Source organism: Citrus clementina, unplaced genomic scaffold (genome assembly GCF_000493195.1).
Source record: "Citrus clementina cultivar Clemenules unplaced genomic scaffold, Citrus_clementina_v1.0 scaffold_8, whole genome shotgun sequence".
In the NCBI taxonomy this organism is placed as follows: domain Eukaryota; kingdom Viridiplantae; phylum Streptophyta; class Magnoliopsida; order Sapindales; family Rutaceae; genus Citrus; species Citrus x clementina.
Window position 1 is genome coordinate 14075759 of NW_006262022.1, and position 22712 is coordinate 14098470.

Sequence of the window (22712 nt, forward strand, 5' to 3'; positions counted from 1 at the left end):
TATAAGTTTTAATAATTTTAGACGATAAGCCCCAATTAAAATATAATAATTTCAAAATTCTAAAAAATTTATTTGGCATTTTCTTCAACAATCCCTATTGTTTTCTGTAAATAATAAAAGCTATAAGTTTTAATAATTTTATGTAATAAACACAATTAAAATATAATAATTTTAAAATTCTAAAAAATTATTCTCTCTGTCTCCTTCTCAACCAATTTTAAATTTAAGTTTCATTCTTTATAATTTTTAATTTAAGTGATAGAATAAATATTATACAATTTATTTGTTTTCATATTAAATAAATAATTAATCAACTTCATACGTGTGATAAAGTATAAGTAATTTTACATAATCTCAAATTTACATATAGAAATTTATTATTTTGGAAATATTATTTATAAACTCTATAATGAATTTAAATGACTGTCCAAGCATTTATTTATTTTTTATTTTAATATTGTCAAAATTTATATAAAACCTTGTCCAATTTTGTGTTACACTAAATACAAAATAGTATTATTAAAATCCAATTGATATTTTAAGTAGATAGAAGTGAAGAATATTTTAGCAAGTTAAAATAATCCATCCATATTTTTACTATATAAATATGTTCATTTACTAAATTACCTTTGATAATAAATTTTTTTAACAAACCAATGTGTCAAAATTTTGAAACTTAATCTTTTCTTATTCTTTTAGTAAACATAAGGGACCACATCGTTAATAACCAAATAACAACATCCAAGCCGTTGGAGTAGCCTTTGCAACTCCAGAGTTGGATCCAATGATTGGATCACAAAAAAAAAAAAAATGGGTATGAAACTACAGTTGCATTGTAGTTGGACCCAAATCAAAATTCATTTGTGAAGAAAGAGGAGAAATAATTTAAATTTGATTTAATCTTAATATTTGTTTAAGATATCGAGATGATATAGAATGAGGAAAGAAAAAACACAACAGAGAGAGAAAAATTTTCACCTAATTGTTTTTAGAAGCCTTTCCAGTTTATTTTTCTTGGATTTTTGAAGAAGAAAGAAGAGAATTAGAGACGTAATTTGCGCAGAGTCAGTTCCGTTAGTAATTTAATTAGTTTTGAAAACTTATGTTTTTGGCATCTAATAATTAATGAATATTCTAAATATTTAAGCCTTAGAATTTTTTAAAGGCCAAGTGTCAAAATCTTTAACGTCAATTGTGAAGGCTTGTACACATTTCAACATTTGGCTATCAATTTATTCTTTTTAAATTTGTGGTTATTAATTACAATAACTAAATTGTATAACGCATTGTATTTCTGTTCTTACAACGGTGTATTGGTTGTTTTGACCCGTAATGAAAGATTTAGTTTCCTTATAAAAGGATTAAAAAAAAAACAATGTGACGCATTGGCATTAATTAAAGAGTAGAATTAGAATTTTATTTGTTACCTAAAGGAAATTGCAAATCTACAGATCGTCACTTTGTAGTAAATCCATGAGAGTTAATGGTGAAGAAGAAGATGAAAGTGAAGAATCAACTATAAGAAAAGATTTTAAGTGCTTCAGTAATTCCTTGGGCTTTTCTAGGTTAACCGCATGCCCTGTGTTCTCAATTATTACCAGCCGAGCACTTTCACCAATATGCCTAAATATGCCATAGAATGAATAACACATTAACTTAAATTCAGATAATGATTAATGAATTAAGAATATTGAACGAGATTCTTTTAATCAAACAAAAAGACCTTTTCAATCTGTGCCCTAGTTCCAATGGGAATATCTGATCTTGTTCTCCCCATATTATTAATGTTTGCTGCTTTACGAAAACCAAAAGGAAGATATAGACTATTTTTGTAAGCAAAATGATATAATTATCCAAAATTACTGACTAGAATAATTAAATTACCTGTGCAATCTTGGGAAGATTGCAAAATTTCCTGTCTTTTAAAATGGTCTCGATCAATTCCCTCTTCTCTTGTACGTATTCTGTACACATGACCTGCATGTGCAAAGTTTACAATCACTGGCGAAATCAAAATTTTGGTTCAACATGGTGAGAATTAATAAATTACAAACATGAGAGGACCAAAATTTAAATAAATAAATAAAATGAGAGTGTAAAAAAGTAAAATTTTCAAACAATTGAGCTAGTAACTTTCCATTACAACTGTTATCTTCTTCGAATACAATTTTTTCCCCTAGACTGGGATACAGCATAGGTCCGTCCCTACTTACCATGCATGCCACCAGTGGGCTAAGATGTCTCAGCTTCTGGTAAAATAACTGATAGGTCCTTTTGATTACTTTTATTCTATAATGTTACCATAAAATTTTTTATTATCATTCATAATTTAATCTATATTTTATTCCTTTTTATTTGTGCGTTTCAATCTCAATTCGTTTATCTATACCTTTATATTAAATACTAAAATTTTATCAATTTTTTGCTTGAAAATAAAGATTTTGATTAATGCATGCTGATTTGAGAAACATCATTAATGAAAAGTATGAGCAGTATGGATAAGAATTTTAAAATATATAAAAAATAATACAATTATCAATGCATGCGTAACGTATATTTATTGTATAGTTGACGTAATAAATCTTAAGTATTCTAAAATTTCTCCAAAATGGGAGTGGACTTACGTCAATGAAATCTGTGAGGAAACAAGAGGGAACTCCTCTAACAGGCTTAGAATTCACAAAAGAAAACCTGATTAGGTCCCTTAGTTTGTCGGGCGTTTGAGGAACCAAAATGTTGGCAGCCTCGTCAATATCCTTAACTGGAAATAGACCTTCCTCCATATCATTCTCTTCTAAACAAACCCCAGAGCAACACAACACCACCTTCTCCAATACTTTGGGAAACTGTGCGGCCAAACTGTACCCCACAAATCCTCCGTAACTAATCCCGACAAGGCTCATTCTCTTGACGCAAAACACCTCCATCAACCTCATCACACAACGTGCCTGGAACGACTCCGTTCTGTCCGCCCTCGTCGTGTACGACTCTCCGAAGAAGACCAGGTCCGGAACGTACACGTTGAATCGCGGCGTGAAGTGCCGGAGAAATTCCCCGTATTGCCACATCGCGTTGGCTCCGAAACCATGAAGTAAGAGAAGATTCGGTTTCAGTATCTTTGGGAATTTAGGGACCCAACACTGCATGACGGTGCCGTCTCCGAGGTCCGTTGATGTTGAACGGAGACCAGCGTTCGAGAAGGAGTATCGGAAGAACCAATCACCAGAAGCCGTGAAGCTGAAGCATCTAGTCATGATGATGATGATTTTACGTTAATTAATTTCAACCTAGATCTTAAAATCCAATTAATTATGATTTTAATTTAATTTTTGAGCATTATTAGGATCTTGGCATATTGTGGATGGAGATGTTTGATTATGAAGGGTGACAAGAACTGAAATCTAGTGAATAGATTTCAATGTCACGTTGGAGCAAAGTCTGGATTGTAAGACAAATACTGTAACCTTGCTGTTTATTAATCGGCTATTCGTTATGAGAGAACTAAAATAAACAGCGTAATTAACGCAACGACAATATAACTAATTAATCCTACAAAAGCTCTTACGGCATTTTAGGATTACTTTGCTGTCAAAAGTGATTTTAAAAAATTAATTTTAGTATTTAATAATTTTTTAGGTCACTTTTAATAAAATTAGTTTGAGGAGATTTTAAAAAGTAGGAAACTAATAATTTTTCAAACTCTGATTTTGAGAAGTGATTTTTATACTTGATATAATTTTAGATATATTCTCATACATATTAAAAGAATTTAAAATTATCATTGTTAATTAGGATATAAAATCATTAAATTTAAAGAGATTATTATTATTATTACTTATTATATTGAGATAACAAAATAAAAAAATAAAACTAATAGTAATTATTGATCATTATACATAAAAAATAAAAAATATTTTTATATACATGTTTATAAATGTGTTAATAAATTTTGTTCATCATTATATCAAATTCAATTATTTAAATTCTCACCCTAGTTTAATAATAAAATTTACCAAACACATACAATTGCTTTTAAAATCAGAGCACTTTTAAAAATAAATTTTACTTAACGTTTAACTGATTCTCTTTACTCTTAGTCATTAATAAAAGCTCATTTAGTTCTTATATTTTGAAGTTAGTGCCCGCTTAATTATTGTATTTTTAAAAATGCCTCAAAATGTTCTCGCCGTTAAACTATTAACACTATTGTCGTGACTTTTTGTTCTTTTTTGCTTACTTTTACAATATTACGCTCTTACAATAATATTTCTTTTTTATTTGGATATTAATAAAAAGAAAATAATTAAATTACTAATTTAACCTAAAAAATAAAAACAAAAAATATATATATTAGTTTTTGTAAAAGCTCACGTATTTATCTTTTGCACACTTAGTAGTTTTCCATACCATTTTTGATAATTTTCAGCACTAGATGAGCTTTTCAATGTTCAAACTTCTCCAATCTTAAACGTTATTTGATGAAGTGCTAAAAGATAAATGCATTGGCAATTGCAAATGAAGTCAATGATAAGATTCATGCAGCTATTGATTAAAATATCATTAAAAAAAGAAGTACCTACCACTAGAAGTTCTGAAAAAAAATGTTACCATTGGTAAACTAGTTAATAATGCTAAAACTAGCACAAAATAAAGAAACCAATAAACAAAGGCAAATGGATTATGTTTGGCTTTGTAGTTTTGAACACTTGAAGTTAACTTCTCCCCATCAGCAAATAAACAGTCGTTGATCAAAGTTGCATCATCATTGCTGCAGTTTTAAGTAAATAAGTTCTCAATTAAAATTGTGTGTAAATGAATTACCTTAGGGTACTCTAACATGCTAAAGAATTTAAGATATAACATACCTTTTATTTACTTTTTATAATGTTGTTCCCATTTAAGTTTGAGAGGGTTGCATTAGAGAAACCGTTATTTTTCCTTTTTGCTTCTGTCCCATAGGGTTTGGTTGACTTCCATATTGCTGAAATAATAGAAAAAATAAAATAAAAAGATGAGCACACTATTATACTAATAAATCTAAAAATAAAAATAAGAATGATTTAAAGACCTGCTTGTTTGGTTGTGCCAGAGGATGAACCAACTTCCATATTGTCTCTTAGCATTCGGCTGACTTCCAATAGGTCCAAATTGGATTTGACCTCCACTCAATTGCCTTGCTGAAGTAAAAAAGGATGATATAGTAAATTTATTTTATTTATTAAATTGGTTGATAAATTAATTTTATTTTTGTTTGTTAAAAATTACGTACAAAAACATGTACAACAATCACATACATAAAACTTTCAACCCCTAAATTAAGATAAACTAATAAAAACTACAATTACTAAATAAGCATTTAAAAGGTTAATCAAATCACAATGACTTGATGAATAGGTTGTGCCGAAAGCTGAATCAGTATTTGTATCCTTCATCAAAATGAAAATGTAACGTTAGCAATCCATGTCCGAACATTTAGTGACCTGAATCAATATGAGAATGATCACATTTTAAATGCTATTAAATACCTCTTTATTGAATGGGACAACTCTTATTGTGTCCAAGTTTGTTGAACTAGCTACATGTCAAAGTGTACCATTCCTTTCAAGCTAGTCCTTTATTTCTTCTCTTTCTCTTTTATTGTTATGCTTAAGCCTACCAATTTTAACATGTTTCACTAGAGAGACAACAGGACAGGCTTGTCAATTGGAGGCCAATTACATCGGTCCAGTATTGGGCATAAAGTCTCATAGTAAGTCCGTAAATGCACATCTTTTCGTAGACTCTTATCAACAAAGTCAACAGTTTCAAGATGACTACATGAAATGTGATTAGTGTAAAAAATTATATGTTTATTAAGGGTAAAAATGTTATTTTGTACTTATAATATAATTTACATTTGTAATTATGTAACATATTATGAATTTCTAATTATTTTTCTAAATATTTGATTTTGTGTATTTTTATGTGTTTATTAGGTAAAAATAATAATTTCACGTAATTTGAGGCTTCAAACAAATGTACAGATGTCAAATTTAGATTCTGGAAGTCCAAGAAATTAGGTCATTGTCGAGAAGGATCTGCCACTTTTGTGGTAAGTTTAAAAGTTTTTACTGCGGTAAATGAGGTAATTGTGAAATTATAAGTTTTACTATGTTATGTATTGTAATTGTTAGTGGAATGTATTGAATGTACTTGAGTATATTAAGTTAGGTTTATATTTTGTTAGTGGGACAAATTTATTGCTAAGATTTAATTAGCTTTATTTATTTGTGTGGTGTAGATTAATCATGTATTAGTATAAATAGAGAGGGGGGAACACACTTTTCCACACATTTCCTTCTCTTCTTTTCCCTTAAATTTTTTTTCTCATCTCTCTTCGTAATATATTTTCAATCTATAAAATTAGTTTTATTTTCAATTTTCAAATAATTTTTTTAATAATTATTTTTTTAATTTTAATAATTTCCTTTATTTCAAATATGTTTAGCTAAATACTAATAGTTAGGGGAAGGTGAAACTCTTAGTAAAAAAATATGATTTAATCAAATTTTATTTTTAATTATATAAATTAAATTATTTTTCATCTAATTTTATCCATATTTTATATTTTGAAATTTTGATTTATTGTAGACAAACATGGGGTTTGGCATAATAAATTCTTAATATCTTAGTATAAAGTATGATAAAATGATATTTTGACTTATTGCATACAAGTTAAGTTTTGGCACATTAAGTACTTAATCCATAATAAAATTAATGGGAAAATAATTGTAATTTATACAATTAATCTTTTGGGCAATAAAATAAAAATAAAAAGAATTTATTAAATTGTATTTATTACTAGGAGTGGATCCATAACCCTAACTAATTCAATTTTATAGTTTTTCTCAAATTAAATTGCATATATTTAAATTTTATTATCATTTTTTTAGATAAAATTAAATCATTTCTCTGTGGATCAACTTCAGACTCACTGAAATATAGTATAATTAGGCACTCTTATACTTGAGAGTAAATTAAATGCTTTAAGTCGTATCAAAATGCATGCTATTGCATACTTACAAGATAGGCCACTAATTTGCCAGCCCCCACAATCATACTTAAATTTCTTCAAATCAACCACATAATATCTCTCTTCATCGTCTATAAATTCCAACACCTCATACTGAGCTTTAATAGCTTTCACCACAATCAATTACCTTGAAGCCTTTTGCCTAATTTCTATGCACTTTTGGAGAGAATGCCTCAACATTGTTTTTCTTATTTTCGAATGAGCCTTTTCATAATCTTCAATCTGTAAATTCAAGCAATTGAAGGATTAGTTTTTTTCTCGTACTTGTTGATTAGAGAATACCAACCCTCTGACATATTATTAGTAACATGATCAATCTTGGGAAAATGATCAAAAGTATGACATGCCCAAGTTTCTGGTTCATCATGCATCAACCATTCATAAGCCTTTTTCTTGATTTCTTTAATTTTTTTCATTTCATTTTCAAATTCCACTTTGTTTGCTCTCTCACAGCCTTCCAAAACATTCTCCTTAAACCCTCAGTAGAGTTTTACTTCTTAAAATTTTCATAAATATATCTTGCACAATATCTCATGGCACACCCGAGAAAAACTTCATCAATTGCCTGAGTTAAACCTTTTCCATTTGTCAGACATTATAGTACGAGCCATATCATTCAACATACCAGGATGTTCCTTTAACAACTCAAGAAACCACTTCCAACTATCCTTGCACTGAACCTCACAAACGCAAACTGCCAATGGGATTATGTCGTTATTAGCATCAAATGTAACAGTTGTTAGTAAGATACCATTGGATAATGTCTTGAAGTGGTAGCCCTCAACTCCAATGAACCTTCAACATCTACTTATGAACCCATTTCGTAGTGTATCAAAATTTATGGATATCCTCTTAAAGTGAACAGTAACACGGTTTGACCCGACTTTGAACAGTAACGCGGTTTAGTTGAAAATAATCATGTGTAATGCATGTACCGTACGCGCAAGTTTTGGTCCACTAATATACTGCCACGTCACCATCAACAGTTCATAAGAATTTTAGACCAACAGGATCATGACACCTCATCAGTCAATGCCACATCATCGGTCAATGCCATGTCATCGATCCGTCTATGTAAACAGTGTCGTGAACAATACCGTAGACAGTACCGTACATGTGAATAGTACTGTACATGTGAACAGTGCCATTTTTCCTTTTATGCTCCTCTTAAGGTTTTCGACTGTCCTGAGTTCAAAAGTGATGTCCGCTTTGCTGTTTGATCTCTCGTTTATTGTGAAATGACTATGATGCCCTTAAAATACACAAAATACTTAATTAAAATAAAACACATAATTAAATTACAAGAACCTTAAATACATAAAAGTAAGGGTTGTTAGTAAGACTTGAAATGTAAAATGACGATTTTCTCCTTTATAAATATACATTTTCTAACACTCAACACACCCCCAACCAGCTTATTGCTAGTCCCTAGCAAATAAAGCGAAAACAAAATTCAAACACAAAATGATTTTTTTTTTAAACACTCATGTTTATTTAATCAGACTAATGATAACAATCAAATAAAAGTATAAGCATTATCTCAAGTCTAAAGAAACATCACACCCACATCAACCATCCACATGAATCAGCCCAGTAGACTTTGTCATAGCTACCTTTAAGAATGACATGTTAAACCCCAAAATCTCACTGGAAGTAGTGACACTCTCACAAAGAAATTAAATCCAATAAAAATAGTCACTCCAATGAATGGTAATTAAGAGAAACTAATAAAAAAAATGATATCACATGCTCTCACCAAGATGAAAGAAATATGCCATCAGCTTAGAAATAATAGGATCTCAAGTCAAATAAAAATGCTAGTCAATCCAATTTATTTATCTTTTTTTTTCTCTTTTTTTTTATTATACATCACTACATCTTTTTAGCCCATATAACTAGATTTTACTTCAGACTATAGTTCCCTAAAATCAAGAAGGACTTTTATTAGGACGTAATGTAGGTTAGGGACATGGCTAACAAAGAAGAGAAATAAGGAAAACAAAGTGTATGTTTGAGAAAAATGCAGAGGAATTTTTTTTTTTGGAAGTTGCAAGGTGGATTTCACCTATTATTGTTATATTTTTTTCTTCTTCTTTTTTTGAAACAATTTTTTTTTTTGCTTTTGCGTGGCACAACGTCGCTGAACAAAATAATTATTTACATTTTTCTCAAACATAAATAGGTGATGGAACTTATAAGACATCGGGTAATACTCCAAATCGGAGTGGGTCCAGATGATAAGTTTAACAAATAAAAGGTTTTTTTTTATTTTTTTTTAAAGGCTCAAAATGGTTAACTATGGATATTTCACAAAAGGGATGGCTAGAAAGGCTCAAACGGATCAAAAATGGCATTTCCATCGTCTTTTAGGGCTCTAAATAACCTTCCATATCTACTAGTTAAATGTGCCTCCAAATGTAGCAACACACATTTTTTTTCTTCTTTTTTTTTAATTTTACAATTTTTTTAAAGGTTAACTCAAAAGAAATCTAGAGATCGTGTATATAATAATAAACTGCTAAGCTATATAAATAATGGGCAAAAGGGTTACTCTCCAAGAAAAATGATAGGCTCAAAAACTCATTTGGTACTTATTATGACATGTTCAATCCTTCAAGCAACTCATATTTTTCTCCGACATCAACATGTAGAGTAGCAAACATAGTGTAACATCACTTAAGACCAAAGATAATACAGATACTAAAATTTAAAATTAATCATGTCATCCAATGTTAAAACAAATCACACAAATTTTTTTTTTGTTTTTAAATAACATCCTACCCCCCAACCTATTCTAAACATGAAAGGAAAATATACATGCAGAAATGTGAAAATGATGCTGAAAAGCTAATTAGAAAAGTTACACTTAAAATGATAGAAAACGAAAATGATTTTTTTTTAATAAGACGCGTTTCTAGAGACACTACACTCCATATTCAGCCATCTTCGACTCAAAAATTTAAAAATGTATATTTATAAAGGAGAAATTAAAAAGAGGAAGAAAATAGTTTTTTTTTTAATTTTTTTTGTTTTTATTTTTTTTTCAAACGATGAAGATGCGTTTCTAGAGTCACTACACTCCATATTCAGCCATCTTTAACACAAAAAGTTAGCAACAGTTAGTTTCTACAATAAAAATCAGTAAAAACTTAACCAAGATTCCACAATTGTCAACTATTCCCCCAACCAGAACGAAACATTGTCCTCAATGTTTTAAAGGAAAGAAGTAGAGTTTAGAAGAGATCACCTGAGTGGTGCAACACAGAAGAAAATATTTACAAGCGGAGAGTTAAATCTAATTTGTACTTCTTACTGCGGCTACTGTTACCGTCATTATTTGGACGCTCCAACACAAAGGTCCAAGGGTCTGGCTCCGGTTTATAAGCTTGTAACATATCAAGTAGCTCATTAGCAGTGTGAGCACAAATAAAAAATTTTTTCGCATTGGAAGGAATGAAGTCGTTTTTTATTGCATGGTTAAGAAATGCAATAAAGCCATCATAAAAATTATTGACATTTAACAAACCGATGAGTTTCTGGTGAATGTGCAGATGGGCCCAAGATGCTAATGTGATAAGTGCCTCTAGTGTTGCAAGATCTCCTGGAAGGAAAATAAAAGCATCAGCATGATTAAGCATTTCAGTTATTCTTTCTTGCATACCTGAGACGACTAACTCTTCTCCAGTCGGTGAGTCAGACAAACTGCCTAAAGGTTTTAGGACTCTTGGGATGATGCCTAACACTTGGCTTCCTCTGACAAAAGCAGCTTCTGAGACCAATTTTGATAACCCTCGGTTACCTCCTCCATACACCAAGTGTAATTTTCTCTCTGCTATGCTTTGACCAAGATCTACGGCTGCCTCAACGAACTCTTTATGTTTGCCATAGTTAGATCCAGAAAGCACACAAATGTTCTTGAATTGTCTATTGGGAGTAGCTACCATTGAAATATTTCTCAAAAATAATTTGTGAGTGCTTAACAAAAAGTCATATTTAAGAATCTTGGTGATAGTGGGTCACAACTGTGTATGAGGTGGCATGTCAATGTCAAATAGCGCGTAAAGCACATGACTAGTGAGTCAAAAAGGAAACAGTAAAAAGAAAAAGAAACAATGATAAAATAAAATTATTAAAGACAATAATGCGAATGATAAAACAACAGTGAAATAAAATAACAGTGAAGTGAAATGATATTTACAGGTAGTTGCGACTGTGGCTCACATCTTCCTCTGCTTTTACGTCTAGAAACGGCTTGAACGCCCTCTATGGGTCGAGGATAGGCTTCCCATCCAGTTTTCTTATAAACTGGCAAACATGGTCATTTAGAGTCAGATTCCCGAGACTATATCGTGCATGCTCTTTCTGGAATAATGGCCATAAGTGGAGAATCGCTCCTTGCACATATCCACTGGGATGCGTTTCAAGAGACAAAAGGATATCATCCAATGACTCCTTATTCAAGCCATCCTTAATGAATTGAATCTTATCTTCACTGTTATCAGACACCATTCCTAAAGAACATGGTTTTTTATCGCAACTCATTCTGGCACACTTATGACAAGCAACAGAAATTCTTCGAACTCGTCGTTTTCTTGCATAATTTCCTTTACCACAACCAGGCATGTATGCAATAAATTTTGGAGGTAACTCACTTGCCAATCGTACTTTAGCCTCGATTAACCAACAGATGTCAGCAGGTATGTTATTCCTCATGAGCAATCGCATGTGTTCGGACCGGGCTTTATACATTGTAAGGAGGGCATTCTGAGGAAGTGAAGGGAATCGCTTGTGAAGCTTCGCTAGAATCACGTTTCTGTCCATACCTTCGCCTCAGAATATCAGTTATTATGGGAAAACTAAAGTAACTGACTTAATTGTCACAGAATACCATTATCCGCCACTTCACCGGGGTAACAAACTAAAGCACACAAATAGAAAAATAAATTAAAACACAAAGAAAATTAAAATCGTCCTTTTATTGAATTTACCTCAAGCTCCAACTGGATGTCGTAAACACTTCTCTCAATGTCTCTGAGTTGGCTTTCTAAACCCTCAACATAGGATACTAACTCTGGCGGTTGCAGAGCCCAAATACGACGTGTTTTACAAAATTGAATCTGCCTTTTGAGATGAGTTTCAACACGTTGAAGTGGTTTAAGAATGTTCAGGAGGAACGGTCTAAGTATGGTACTCATGATTAACAATGATAAGAGAAAATTTAATGGTAAAACAAACACACTTATGCAAAAATAATTACAATTTAGCAAAAGAATAATAAAAAGAAAGAAAGAAAAATCAAACCACCGAAAAGAAAAAAAAATCAATTCAAATCTGGTGGGTCACTCAAATTTATTTCAGTGTCTTCTCCATGTGGTTGGTACTCTAGATATGGCTTTAATCTTTGACCATTAACTTTAAATGTGACACCATTCTTTGGGTCCTTAATTTCAATTGCCCCATGTGGAAAAATAGTATGAACAATAAAGGGACCAGACCATCGAGAGCGTAACTTACCTGGGAATAGGTGCAAGAGAGAATTGAACAAAAGCACTTTCTGACCTGGAGTGAAAGATTTTCTCATAATTTGCTTGTCATGGAAGACTTTCATTCGTTGCTTGTAAATCTTGGCATTTTCGTATGCATTATTGTGAATTTCTTCAAGTTCTCCCAGCTGTAATCTTCTTTCTGAGCTGGCTTGCTGCATGTCAAAGTTGAATTTCTTGATAGCCCAATATGCACGATGCTCGAGTTCCACAGGTAGGTGGCAAGCTTTTCCATACACTAGCCTATAGGATGACATCCCAATCGGGGTCTTGAAAGCCGTTCTATATGCCCATATTGCATCATCAAGTCTTAATGACCAATCTTTTCTGTCTGGCCTCACCGTTTTTTCTAATATGTGCTTTATTTCTCGATTGGAGATCTCAACTTGGCCACTGGTTTGCGGATGATATGGGGTCGCCACTTTGTGAGTGATTGAATACTTTGTCAAAAGAACTTTGAATGCTTTGTTACAAAAGTGGACAACACCATCACTGATTATTGTTCGAGGGAATCCAAAGCGTGAAACAATGTTGCTTTTCAAAAATCCTATCACCACCTTGTGATCATTCGTTCTACATGGAATTGCTTCTACCCATTTGGATACGTAGTCAACAGCAACCAATATGTATTGATGGCCAAAAGAAGGGGGAAAGGGTCCCATGAAGTCGATACCCCATACATAAAAAATCTCAACCACTAAAATTGGATTTAGTGGCATCATGTTCCTTCGTGTAATGCTCCCTATTCGTTGACACCTATCATATGAAGAACAGAAAGTGTAAGCGTCTCGAAATATAGTTGGCCAATAGAAACCACATTGTAAAACTTTTGTAGCTGTTTTCTTAGCACTGAAATGGCCTCCACAAGCTTGTTCATGGCAGAATGAAAGGATATTTTGAATTTCACTTTCTGGGACACATTGTCTGACAATTTGATATGCACAATACTTGAACAAATACGGGTCATCCCAAAAGAAATTCTTTATTTCTACAAAGAATTTGGCTTTGTCTTGCTTGGTCCAATGCTCTGGAAGTTGACCTGTAACAAGATAATTAACTATATCAGCATATCATGGTAATACTTCCACACTCATCAATTGTTCATCTGGGAATGATTTATTCAATGGTAATGATTCCATAATTGTGTTAAAATGCAGACGAGAGAGATGGTCGGCTACAACATTCTCTATGTCTTTTTTATCTTTAAATTCCAAGTCGAACTCCTGCAAAAGTAACACCCAACGAATTAGTCTAGCTTTTGCATCTTTCTTTGTGAGAAAATATTTAAGAGCAGCATGATCTGTGAATATAATTATTTTACAACCAATGAGATAAGATCAAAATTTTTCCAATGCAAACACTACTGCTAACATTTCTTTTTCAGTAGTTGAATAGTTCAACTGTGCATCATTCAATGTCATACTAGCATAGTAAATAACATGAGGAATTCGATCAACTCTTTGTCCTAATACTGTTCCTACTGCATAATCAGATGCATCACACATGAGCTCGAATCGTAAGCTCCAGTTTGGGGGCTGAATGATGGGTGATGATGTCAACAATTGCTTTAATTTTTCAAAAGCCACAAGACATGAATCATTAAAGATAAATGGTACATCCTTAGCAAGTAAATTGCATAAAGGTCTAGAAACTTTGCTAAAATCTTTAATGAAACATCTATAGAAACCAGCATGCCCAAGGAAAGATCTTACTTCTCTGACTGTTTTGGGTGGAGGAAGATTAGAAATGAGATCCACCTTCGCTTTGTCAACTTCAATACCTTTGTTCGAAATGATGTGACCGAGAACAATACCTTGTTTTACCATAAAATGACACTTCTCCCAATTTAAGACCAAGTTCTTCTCGATACATCTCTGCAGAACTAGTGTTAGATGATGTAAACATTGATTAAATGAATCACCAAAGACAGAAAAGTCAGCCATAAAGACTTCAAGGAATCATTCAACCATATCAGAAAAAATGCTTAACATGAATCGTTGAAATGTAACAGGTGCATTACATAATCCAAATGGCATCCTCCTACATGCAAAAGTGCCAAAAGGGCAAGTGAAAGTGGTTTTCTCTTGATCTTTTGGTGCTATGGGAATCTGATTATATCCTGAGTAGCCATCTAGAAAACAATAAAATTCATGGCCTGCTAATCTATCAAGCATTTGATCAATAAATGGTAAAGGAAAATGGTCTTTACGTGTGATAGAATTCAACTTTCTATAATCAATGCATACACGCCATCGTGTAGTTACTCTCGTGGGTACCAATTCATTATCGACATTCGTAACTACTGTGACTCATGACTTTTTGGGAACAACTTGTACAGGACTGACCCATGAACTATCAGAAATTGGATAAATGATACCTGCGTCTAATAGCTTAAGGACTTCAGTTCTAACAACTTCTTTTATGTTAGGATTTAACCGACGTTGCATCTCCCTAGTAGGTTTAACATTTTCATCAAGGTGAATGTAATGCATGCAGTCTACTGGGTTTATACCTTTAATGTCTACTATGGTCCATCCTAATGCTCCTTTGTGCTCTTTTAAAACATCCAACAACTTACCTTTTTGTTCGTCATTTAGGGATGATGAGATGATTACCGGTAGAGTACTTTCTTCTCCCAAAAATGTATATTCCAGAGTGTTGGGTAATGGTTTGAGGTCGAGTTTCGGTGGTGATTCTGATGATGGGATGAGTTTTTTTTCTGATGGTGCTAGTTGTTCAACTCTTGACTTCTATTTATTAGTGTCTATGGATGGTGCTCAGTCAAGCAGGGCGTTGACCTCATCGACTGATCTGTCAATATCAAAATCCAAAGGATCATCACTAAGGTTTGAAAGAAAAGTGTCATCAACTAATGCTTTAATTAAATCCACATCAACAATTTCATCATCTGCATTGTGAGGTTGTTTGGCAATGTTAAAAATGTTCAGCTCCATAGTCATGTTGCCAAAGGACAACTGTATATTTTCAGTTCTGCATTGAGTGTGAGCATTGGCAGTTGCCAAGAAAGGTCGGCCTAGAATAATGAGGATGTGCTTCCTTGAATCTTGGATTGGTTGAGTGCCAATTACAATGAAATCAACAGGAAAATAAAACTTGTCTACCTGGATAAGCACGTCCTCCACAATACCACGAGGTATTTTTGTGGACCGATCTGCAAGCTGCAACACCACTGGAGTTGGGTGTAATTCTCCCAGTTCAAGTTTCACGAATACAGAGTAAGGCAATAAATTTACACTAGCTCCTAAATCCAATAAAGCATTCTCAATTGTGTGGTTCCCTATGCTACATGAGATAATGGGGGAGCCTGGGTCTTTGCATTTTAGAGGAATTTTATATTGGAGGATAAAACTAACGTTTTCTGTTAAAAATGCATTCTTTTGAGCATGAATGTTTATTTTTTTAGTACAAAGGTTTTTAAGAAACTTGGCATAAGATGGAACTTGTTTAATAGCATCAAGCAAAGGGATGTTAACACTTACCTATTTGAAGATTTCAAGAATCTCACCATGGATTTTCCGTTCTTTCCTTTAGCTAACCTCTGAGGAAATGGAGCTTTGGGAACATATTCTCGTGGGTTGGTTTCTTCTTTCTCCTCCGGTGATGAGTCCTCAACACTCACAAGTACAATTTGATTTTCTTTTGTCACCGGCATCTCCACTTTGTTGTCGACTTCCTTTCCTTTTCGCAAGGTCATTACTGCTTTGACCTCTCCATGCTGCTGTGGTGAACTGGTACTTGCTTCATGTACTCCTTTAGGATTAGGCACTGGTTGACTTGGAAATTTGCCTTTCTCAACAGTCATTGCCAAGGTCTAAACTGAAGAAGCTAGTTGTCCCACCATCTTCTTGAGGCTTGAAATTGATTAAGCTTGTGAGTTGAAGTCTGCTCTCAACTCATTTCGCAGTCCATCAATGGTGCGGTTTTGTTGCTCAATCATGGAGTGAGTAAGATTCTTGAGATTCTGGAATGAATCCTCCCATGGTCTGGGTTGAGAGTAGTTTTAGTTCTGATTGTATGGTCTAAATGGTGGCTGAGAGGCTTGAGGAACTTGAGGAATTTGTTGCATTGGTGGAGCTGGAGCTGCTGGTCCATTCTGTTGGAATCCTTGAGACCATGAAAAATTGGGGTGGTCTCTCCATCCAGGGTTATATGTGTTGGAGTATGGGTTGTAATTTGATGGTTTTCTCATTACACCTATGACATTAGCTTGATCTGAGTATGAGTCATGGTCATATGGTTCTGTTGATTTAGTAGTCGATAACGATGCTATTTGTCGAGCAAGACCTTCAACCATCTCATTGACTTCTTTGATTCCCAAAGTTGACTCGCCAATTTGAACCTCATTTACTCCCTTAATTCTTCTAGTATTCCTGAGTGATTGACTCCGTTGTTGGGAATTATCTGCTTGTCGCTGGAAGAATTCCCAAATTTCTGATGCATTTTTTGACATCAGCTCTCCTCCACTTGTTGCCATTAGCCATTCTTGCACATTCAGCAATAATCCCTCAAAAAAGTATTGGCATTGGTGCCATTTTTTGTACGCATGATGTGGACACTTCAAGAGTAGCCCACTGAATCGCTCCCATGTTTCGAAAAACTGCTCATCCTCTCTCTGGGCAAACTCCGAGATTTTCCTGCGAATAGCGTCGGTTTTATGCACTGGGAAATATTTTTTCAAAAATTTTGTTACCATTTGTTCCCATGATGCAATGCTATTAGCAGGCAATGTGTTAAGCCATGAATGAGCTCTATCTTTTAAAGAAAATGGGAATAATCTGAGTTTAACATCATCGTCTGAAAAATTCTCGTATTTAAAAGTTTGACAAATAGCATGAAAATCATTCAGATGATTATATGGGTCTTTATTTTCTAAGCCATAAAATGTTGGGAGACAATTTAGCACACTAGGTTTTAGTTCAAAACTCCTAGCAGCTACATTTGGGTATCTTATGCATGATGTGCTCAAATTAGCTAAAGGACTGAAGTAGTCCTTAAATGGCCTCTCCTGTGGTTGCAAATCCATTTTATTTTTAACTTGTTTGTGTGTGCGAAGTGTTTTCTCAAGTTCAAGGTCTATAGGTTCAAGATTAGGTAATAATGACCTCCGACCATGCATACAAAACAAATAAAATGAAAATAAAGATGGAAACAAAACAAACAAAAATAAATAAGAGGGAGAAATTACAATACTAACCTTATTGCGCTATTACAACCTTTCTATAAAAACACACAAAAATAAATACGTGAAATAAATTAACTAAAAATAAATTAATAAGATAAACAACAAAAAAAAATATACAAAGAAAAATAAATTACAGAATTTTAAAGAAAAGAAAAAGAAAAGAAATACTAACCTTTAAATGTAGATTCACTTTTTTTTTCTTTTTCTTTTTTAAAAATAAAAAAATACAAGAAAATAAATAAAAGAAATTATTCACAAAAATTAATTTTACGAATTAAAATAACTTACCTCCCCGGCAACGGCGCCAAAAACTTGTTGTGCAAATTTTATTGAACTCGCAAGTGCATTAATCTATTGTAGAATAGATTAATGGAGACGAGTGTTGATCCCACGAGGAGGTGAATTTTAATTATATGTAGAATTAATTTTGTATGAGTGTGGTTGGATTTGTGGTGAAAGTGACTTAGATTATCTTAAAATTGGAATTGAAATGATGAGAATAAATTGAAGTGAAAATCTATTAAATTGACATACTTGGGTATCTGGATCCGTATCAACATGCACCATGAGCTAAATATTCCTTATTAATACCAATTAAATCATGAGGGGGGAATCCACACCTCATGAACCACACTCTAATCAAAATGATGCTAAGGGCTTATCGTGCCAAATAATAATAATTTTGTACTAGAGAGCCAGTGTAACCAAGGCGGTATCTAAACAAAATTATTATTATTTGTCGACAAGAAGTCAAAACATCCACAAAAACTAGAGGGGAAGAGAAAATAAATTTACCAAATAAAGCCCATGACACATGTTGAGACTTCACCTTCAACCCAAGCTTGAAAGAAAATTAGCTACTCATAATTGAACTAGGGGCAAAATGAGAATTTATTAAAACACATAGAAAATACAAGATGGAGAAAGAATTACAGAAAATAGAGTCCAAAAATAGATTCAGAGATATCAAATTAGGGGGGGAGGCCCCCTTTTTATCGATACATTGAGTAAATCATGGCTATCAGATTAAAAACAGTTTGGACGCTCAAGATTGCGCCACGTCATCAGTCAACAGTACGCAGTTTGACCACGCGGGTGAACAGTAACACTGTTTGACCAGGCTTTGAATAGTAACGCGGTTTGGTTGAAAATAATCCTGTGTAATGCATGTACCGTACGCACAAGTTTTGGTCCATTAATATGCTGCTACATCACCATCAACAGTTCATAAGAATTTTAGAAAATAGAGTCCAAAAATAGATTCAGAGATATCAAATTAGGGGGGGAGGCCCCCTTTTTATCGATACATTGAGTAAATCATGGCTATCAGATTAAAAACAGTTTGGACGCTCAAGATTGCGCCACGTTATCAGTCAACAGTACGCAGTTTGACCACACGGGTGAACAGTAACACTATTTGACCAGGCTTTGAATAGTAACGCGGTTTGGTTGAAAATAATCCTGTGTAATGCATGTACCGTACGCGCAAGTTTTGGTCCATTAATATGCTGCTACATCACCATCAACAGTTCATAAGAATTTTAGACCAACAGGATCATGACACCTCATCAGTCAATGCCACATCATCGGTCAATGCCACGTCATCAATCCGTATATGTGAACAGTAATGTAGATAGTACCGTACATGTGAATAGTACTGTACATGTGAACAACGCCATTTTTTCTTTTATACTCCTCCTAAGGTTTTTGACCGTCTTGAGTTCAAAAGTGATATCCGTTTTGCCGTTTGATCTCTCGTTTATTGTGAAATGACTATGATGCCCCTAAAATACATAAAATACTTAATTAAAATAAAACACACATAATTAAATTATAAGAACCTTAATTACATAAAAGTAACGGTTGTTAGTAAGACTTGAAGTGTAAAATGACGATTTTCTCCTTTATAAATATACATTTTCTAACACTCAACATTCACCACTTTTAGAATTGTAATATGGAATGCAACTTTGTCAACCAACAAAGATGCATGGATTCCCCATGGACATTCCTCTCCTTCTTTGTCTTTCCCACCACACGTAACTATAACTCTACCTTTGTCATTCTTTTTCCTCTTCAGAACTTTTGACTCTTGAATATCATAATCCTTCAATACAATCTTAAAATCTTGAGCACAATTGAAGTTTTTCCAACTTCCAAAACAATATCATCATCATCATCACCTTCGGGTTTTCTAAACAATCTTTTTCCTAAATCCTTAGTCATCTTCAATATTATAGTATCATCTTCTTCGGCTCCATTTGGTATAACTTTTCAAATAGAGGCTATTTAAATATAACTTTTATTAGTAAAACTCTGACCAAAAAAATTTTAGGTGTTTGGTTATCTATAAGAACTTTTATTAAAAATTTATGAAATTAGTTTAATGGATAAGTTTTTTAAAGTTATGAAAATAATAAAATAAGATTGTAAAATAAGTAGAGGATATTTTAGATATTATAACATTAAAAAAAAGCTTTTCAACCTGTACTCCTAAAAGCCCAGAATTTGAGCTTTGCTAGCAGAGGCAAAATAACTTATTTAAACTTCAAAAACTCTTTTAGAAAAACAACCAAACAACAACAAAAATTATAATAAGAGCTTATGGGATTAAAAAAGCACTTGTAACTATTAAATAAGCCATACAAAAAAGATACTTCACCACTTCGAATAGCCACAATTATCACTCTCACAATCTGCATGCCATTAATATCAAACCCCAAATCAACTTCAAGTTCACTATCAGACTTAATAGCATTACCAATATCTTCATCAGACGCCATTGGGCCCTTGGCCTGGTGGTTGGGCTGCTGCCCTCACAAGCGTAAGGATAGCAATTCAAGCCCCCACAAAAACATTGTGGGGGCTAAATATTTATAAGTTCTTCCCTCTTGCAAAATGCGAGTGGAGCAGGGACATCCCTCCTCTGTGAGGATTATTTATTTGAGCATGTACTTCATAGAATTTAATGTAATAATGTAAGTCCCAGTTATGTATATCTGATTGTAAATATCAGTGTAATATCTGCTATATAACAATTGTAAATATCTGTGCAATGTGGTAATTTGGTGTGTAATCAGTATTAAAAAAATATATATCTTCATCAGACCAGTCCATAGACTCAACATTGATTGCAGCATCATTTTCACCATAAAAAATCAACACTAATAGCATATGAGGAAAATGATTATTGTCGAGGTGAATTTGAGTTGTAATAGCTGACAAGGTGATCGAGGATAACGCATTCATCTCCAAATTAATAGAATTAAGACCCTTGGCCTGAATTAAGTTAACCAAATTCTGATAATCTTTATCATTGTTTAATTTAATCCCTTTATTTGACCAAGGGACAATGCCAGTATACTTAAAGTTCTCATCCTAATGCTTGTTCCTTACAAAGACATTATTCAAGACATTGTTGATGAGGGATACAAGACTCAGATTCAAGCAATCAGGATCATATGCATCCTCCACATCTTTGTCTAAAAATTGAACAGAAATATTGATTTGACTCATTTTGAATCTACCATCACAAAGGTGAACAAAAAATATCAGAAACTTAAGACTATTACATATGAATTCATAAAATACATAATTGACATTATATAACTTTGTATGATTATGATTTTTTTTTAAATAATCAATCAAGTGAAGTTAAAATAATTTCTTTTCAATTACAAATCCATTCCACTACTAATATTAAGCTACAAAACAATCATGAAAGGGGGAAAAAGGAAAAAAAAAGTAAAACAAAAAAAGTTCAACTACAATATGCCAAAAAGGAATGGAATTTTAGTTTTTGGAAAAGATTTTCAAGTGAAAAAAATAATGATTTGTTTATACTGAAATACACATGGAAGATAAAAAATAAAATAAGCAAGACCCACCATGACACGTACCAGAGTGAACCAATTTCCTTTATTGATGGTTTTGACGTCTACAACAGGACCACGTTTCCGTTAAAGAAAATATATATATATAGCAAGAAAATTTGTTAAGAGCTTTGAAAAAGCAAGTCATAGAAGTTCTTAAAGCTAGGGTTTCAAAGAATTTTTTTGTGACAAAAGTAGAGTCAAAATAGGAAGGGCATAAGATAGGATGAGAAGTTTGTTTTTTATTCCTTATTCTTTGAGATTTGAGTGTATCAATATCTAAAGTAAAATTTATTGATTTTATTATCAGAGATTTTTTCTTTTAAATCATATTAGTGTTAAAGTATGATTTTACCCTTACAAATCTAGGTGATCGTAATAGTTTTTTTAATTTTAAATTTTAGCAAGAAAAATATATTTTTGCCCTCGTAAATCTAGAATTAACGATAATAAAAGTGATGCCGAGGATATTTTGAAGTACTTTTAATAATAAAGAGACTAAATGGGCTTTTAACCTCCTAATTATTTCTATAATATATTTAACAACTATTATTTTAAAAGCTATATATCATTGCTAGTCAAGCTCGTTGGATTAATAAATTAAGTTTACGCTGACCCTTCAGCTTGTGGTTCTATTTTTCTAATTATTTAATTTGCGAGAGCAATTGGGGAATTTTGCCGTCATGGCTTTTGGTCACAATTCGGCTAATTACACAGAGTTTAATGGCAGCATTTTGGCTATTGACTTTGCTTATGATCATGGTTGGCATTAAACTTTGGTTAGAATCTGATTAACTGCTTGCCATAAATTTCTTTCTAAAAGAATCTTTGGAACTCTCTTGGATTCCAAGGAACAGATGAGTAAATTGCAAGATAAAGCTTTCTGCGTTAGATTTTCGTTGCTCACACAGTTTTGCGGAGAAGAATAGTGCTGCAGATTGTCTTGAAAATCTAGGTCTTAATCATGATGAGCTTTTTTGGTGGAACGATCCTCTTGTGGAGATTTAACAGTTCTTGTCTCA

The 22712-nt window shown here is 32.8% G+C and overlaps 1 protein-coding gene across 1 annotated transcript; it reads right to left on the bottom strand.

Annotated features, from left to right (window-relative positions):
* Positions 1-1445: 1445 nt before the first annotated feature.
* On the bottom strand, positions 1446-3263 carry LOC18033743 (monoacylglycerol lipase ABHD6). The gene is made up of 4 exons (XM_006423796.2): positions 2625-3263; positions 1885-1977; positions 1724-1791; positions 1446-1623 (listed from the first exon to the last, which is right to left on the bottom strand). The coding sequence occupies exons 1-4, from the start codon at positions 3252-3254 to the stop codon at positions 1446-1448; spliced, it is 969 nt and encodes a 322-aa protein (XP_006423859.1). The 5' UTR covers positions 3255-3263.
* Positions 3264-22712: the final 19449 nt, after the last annotated feature.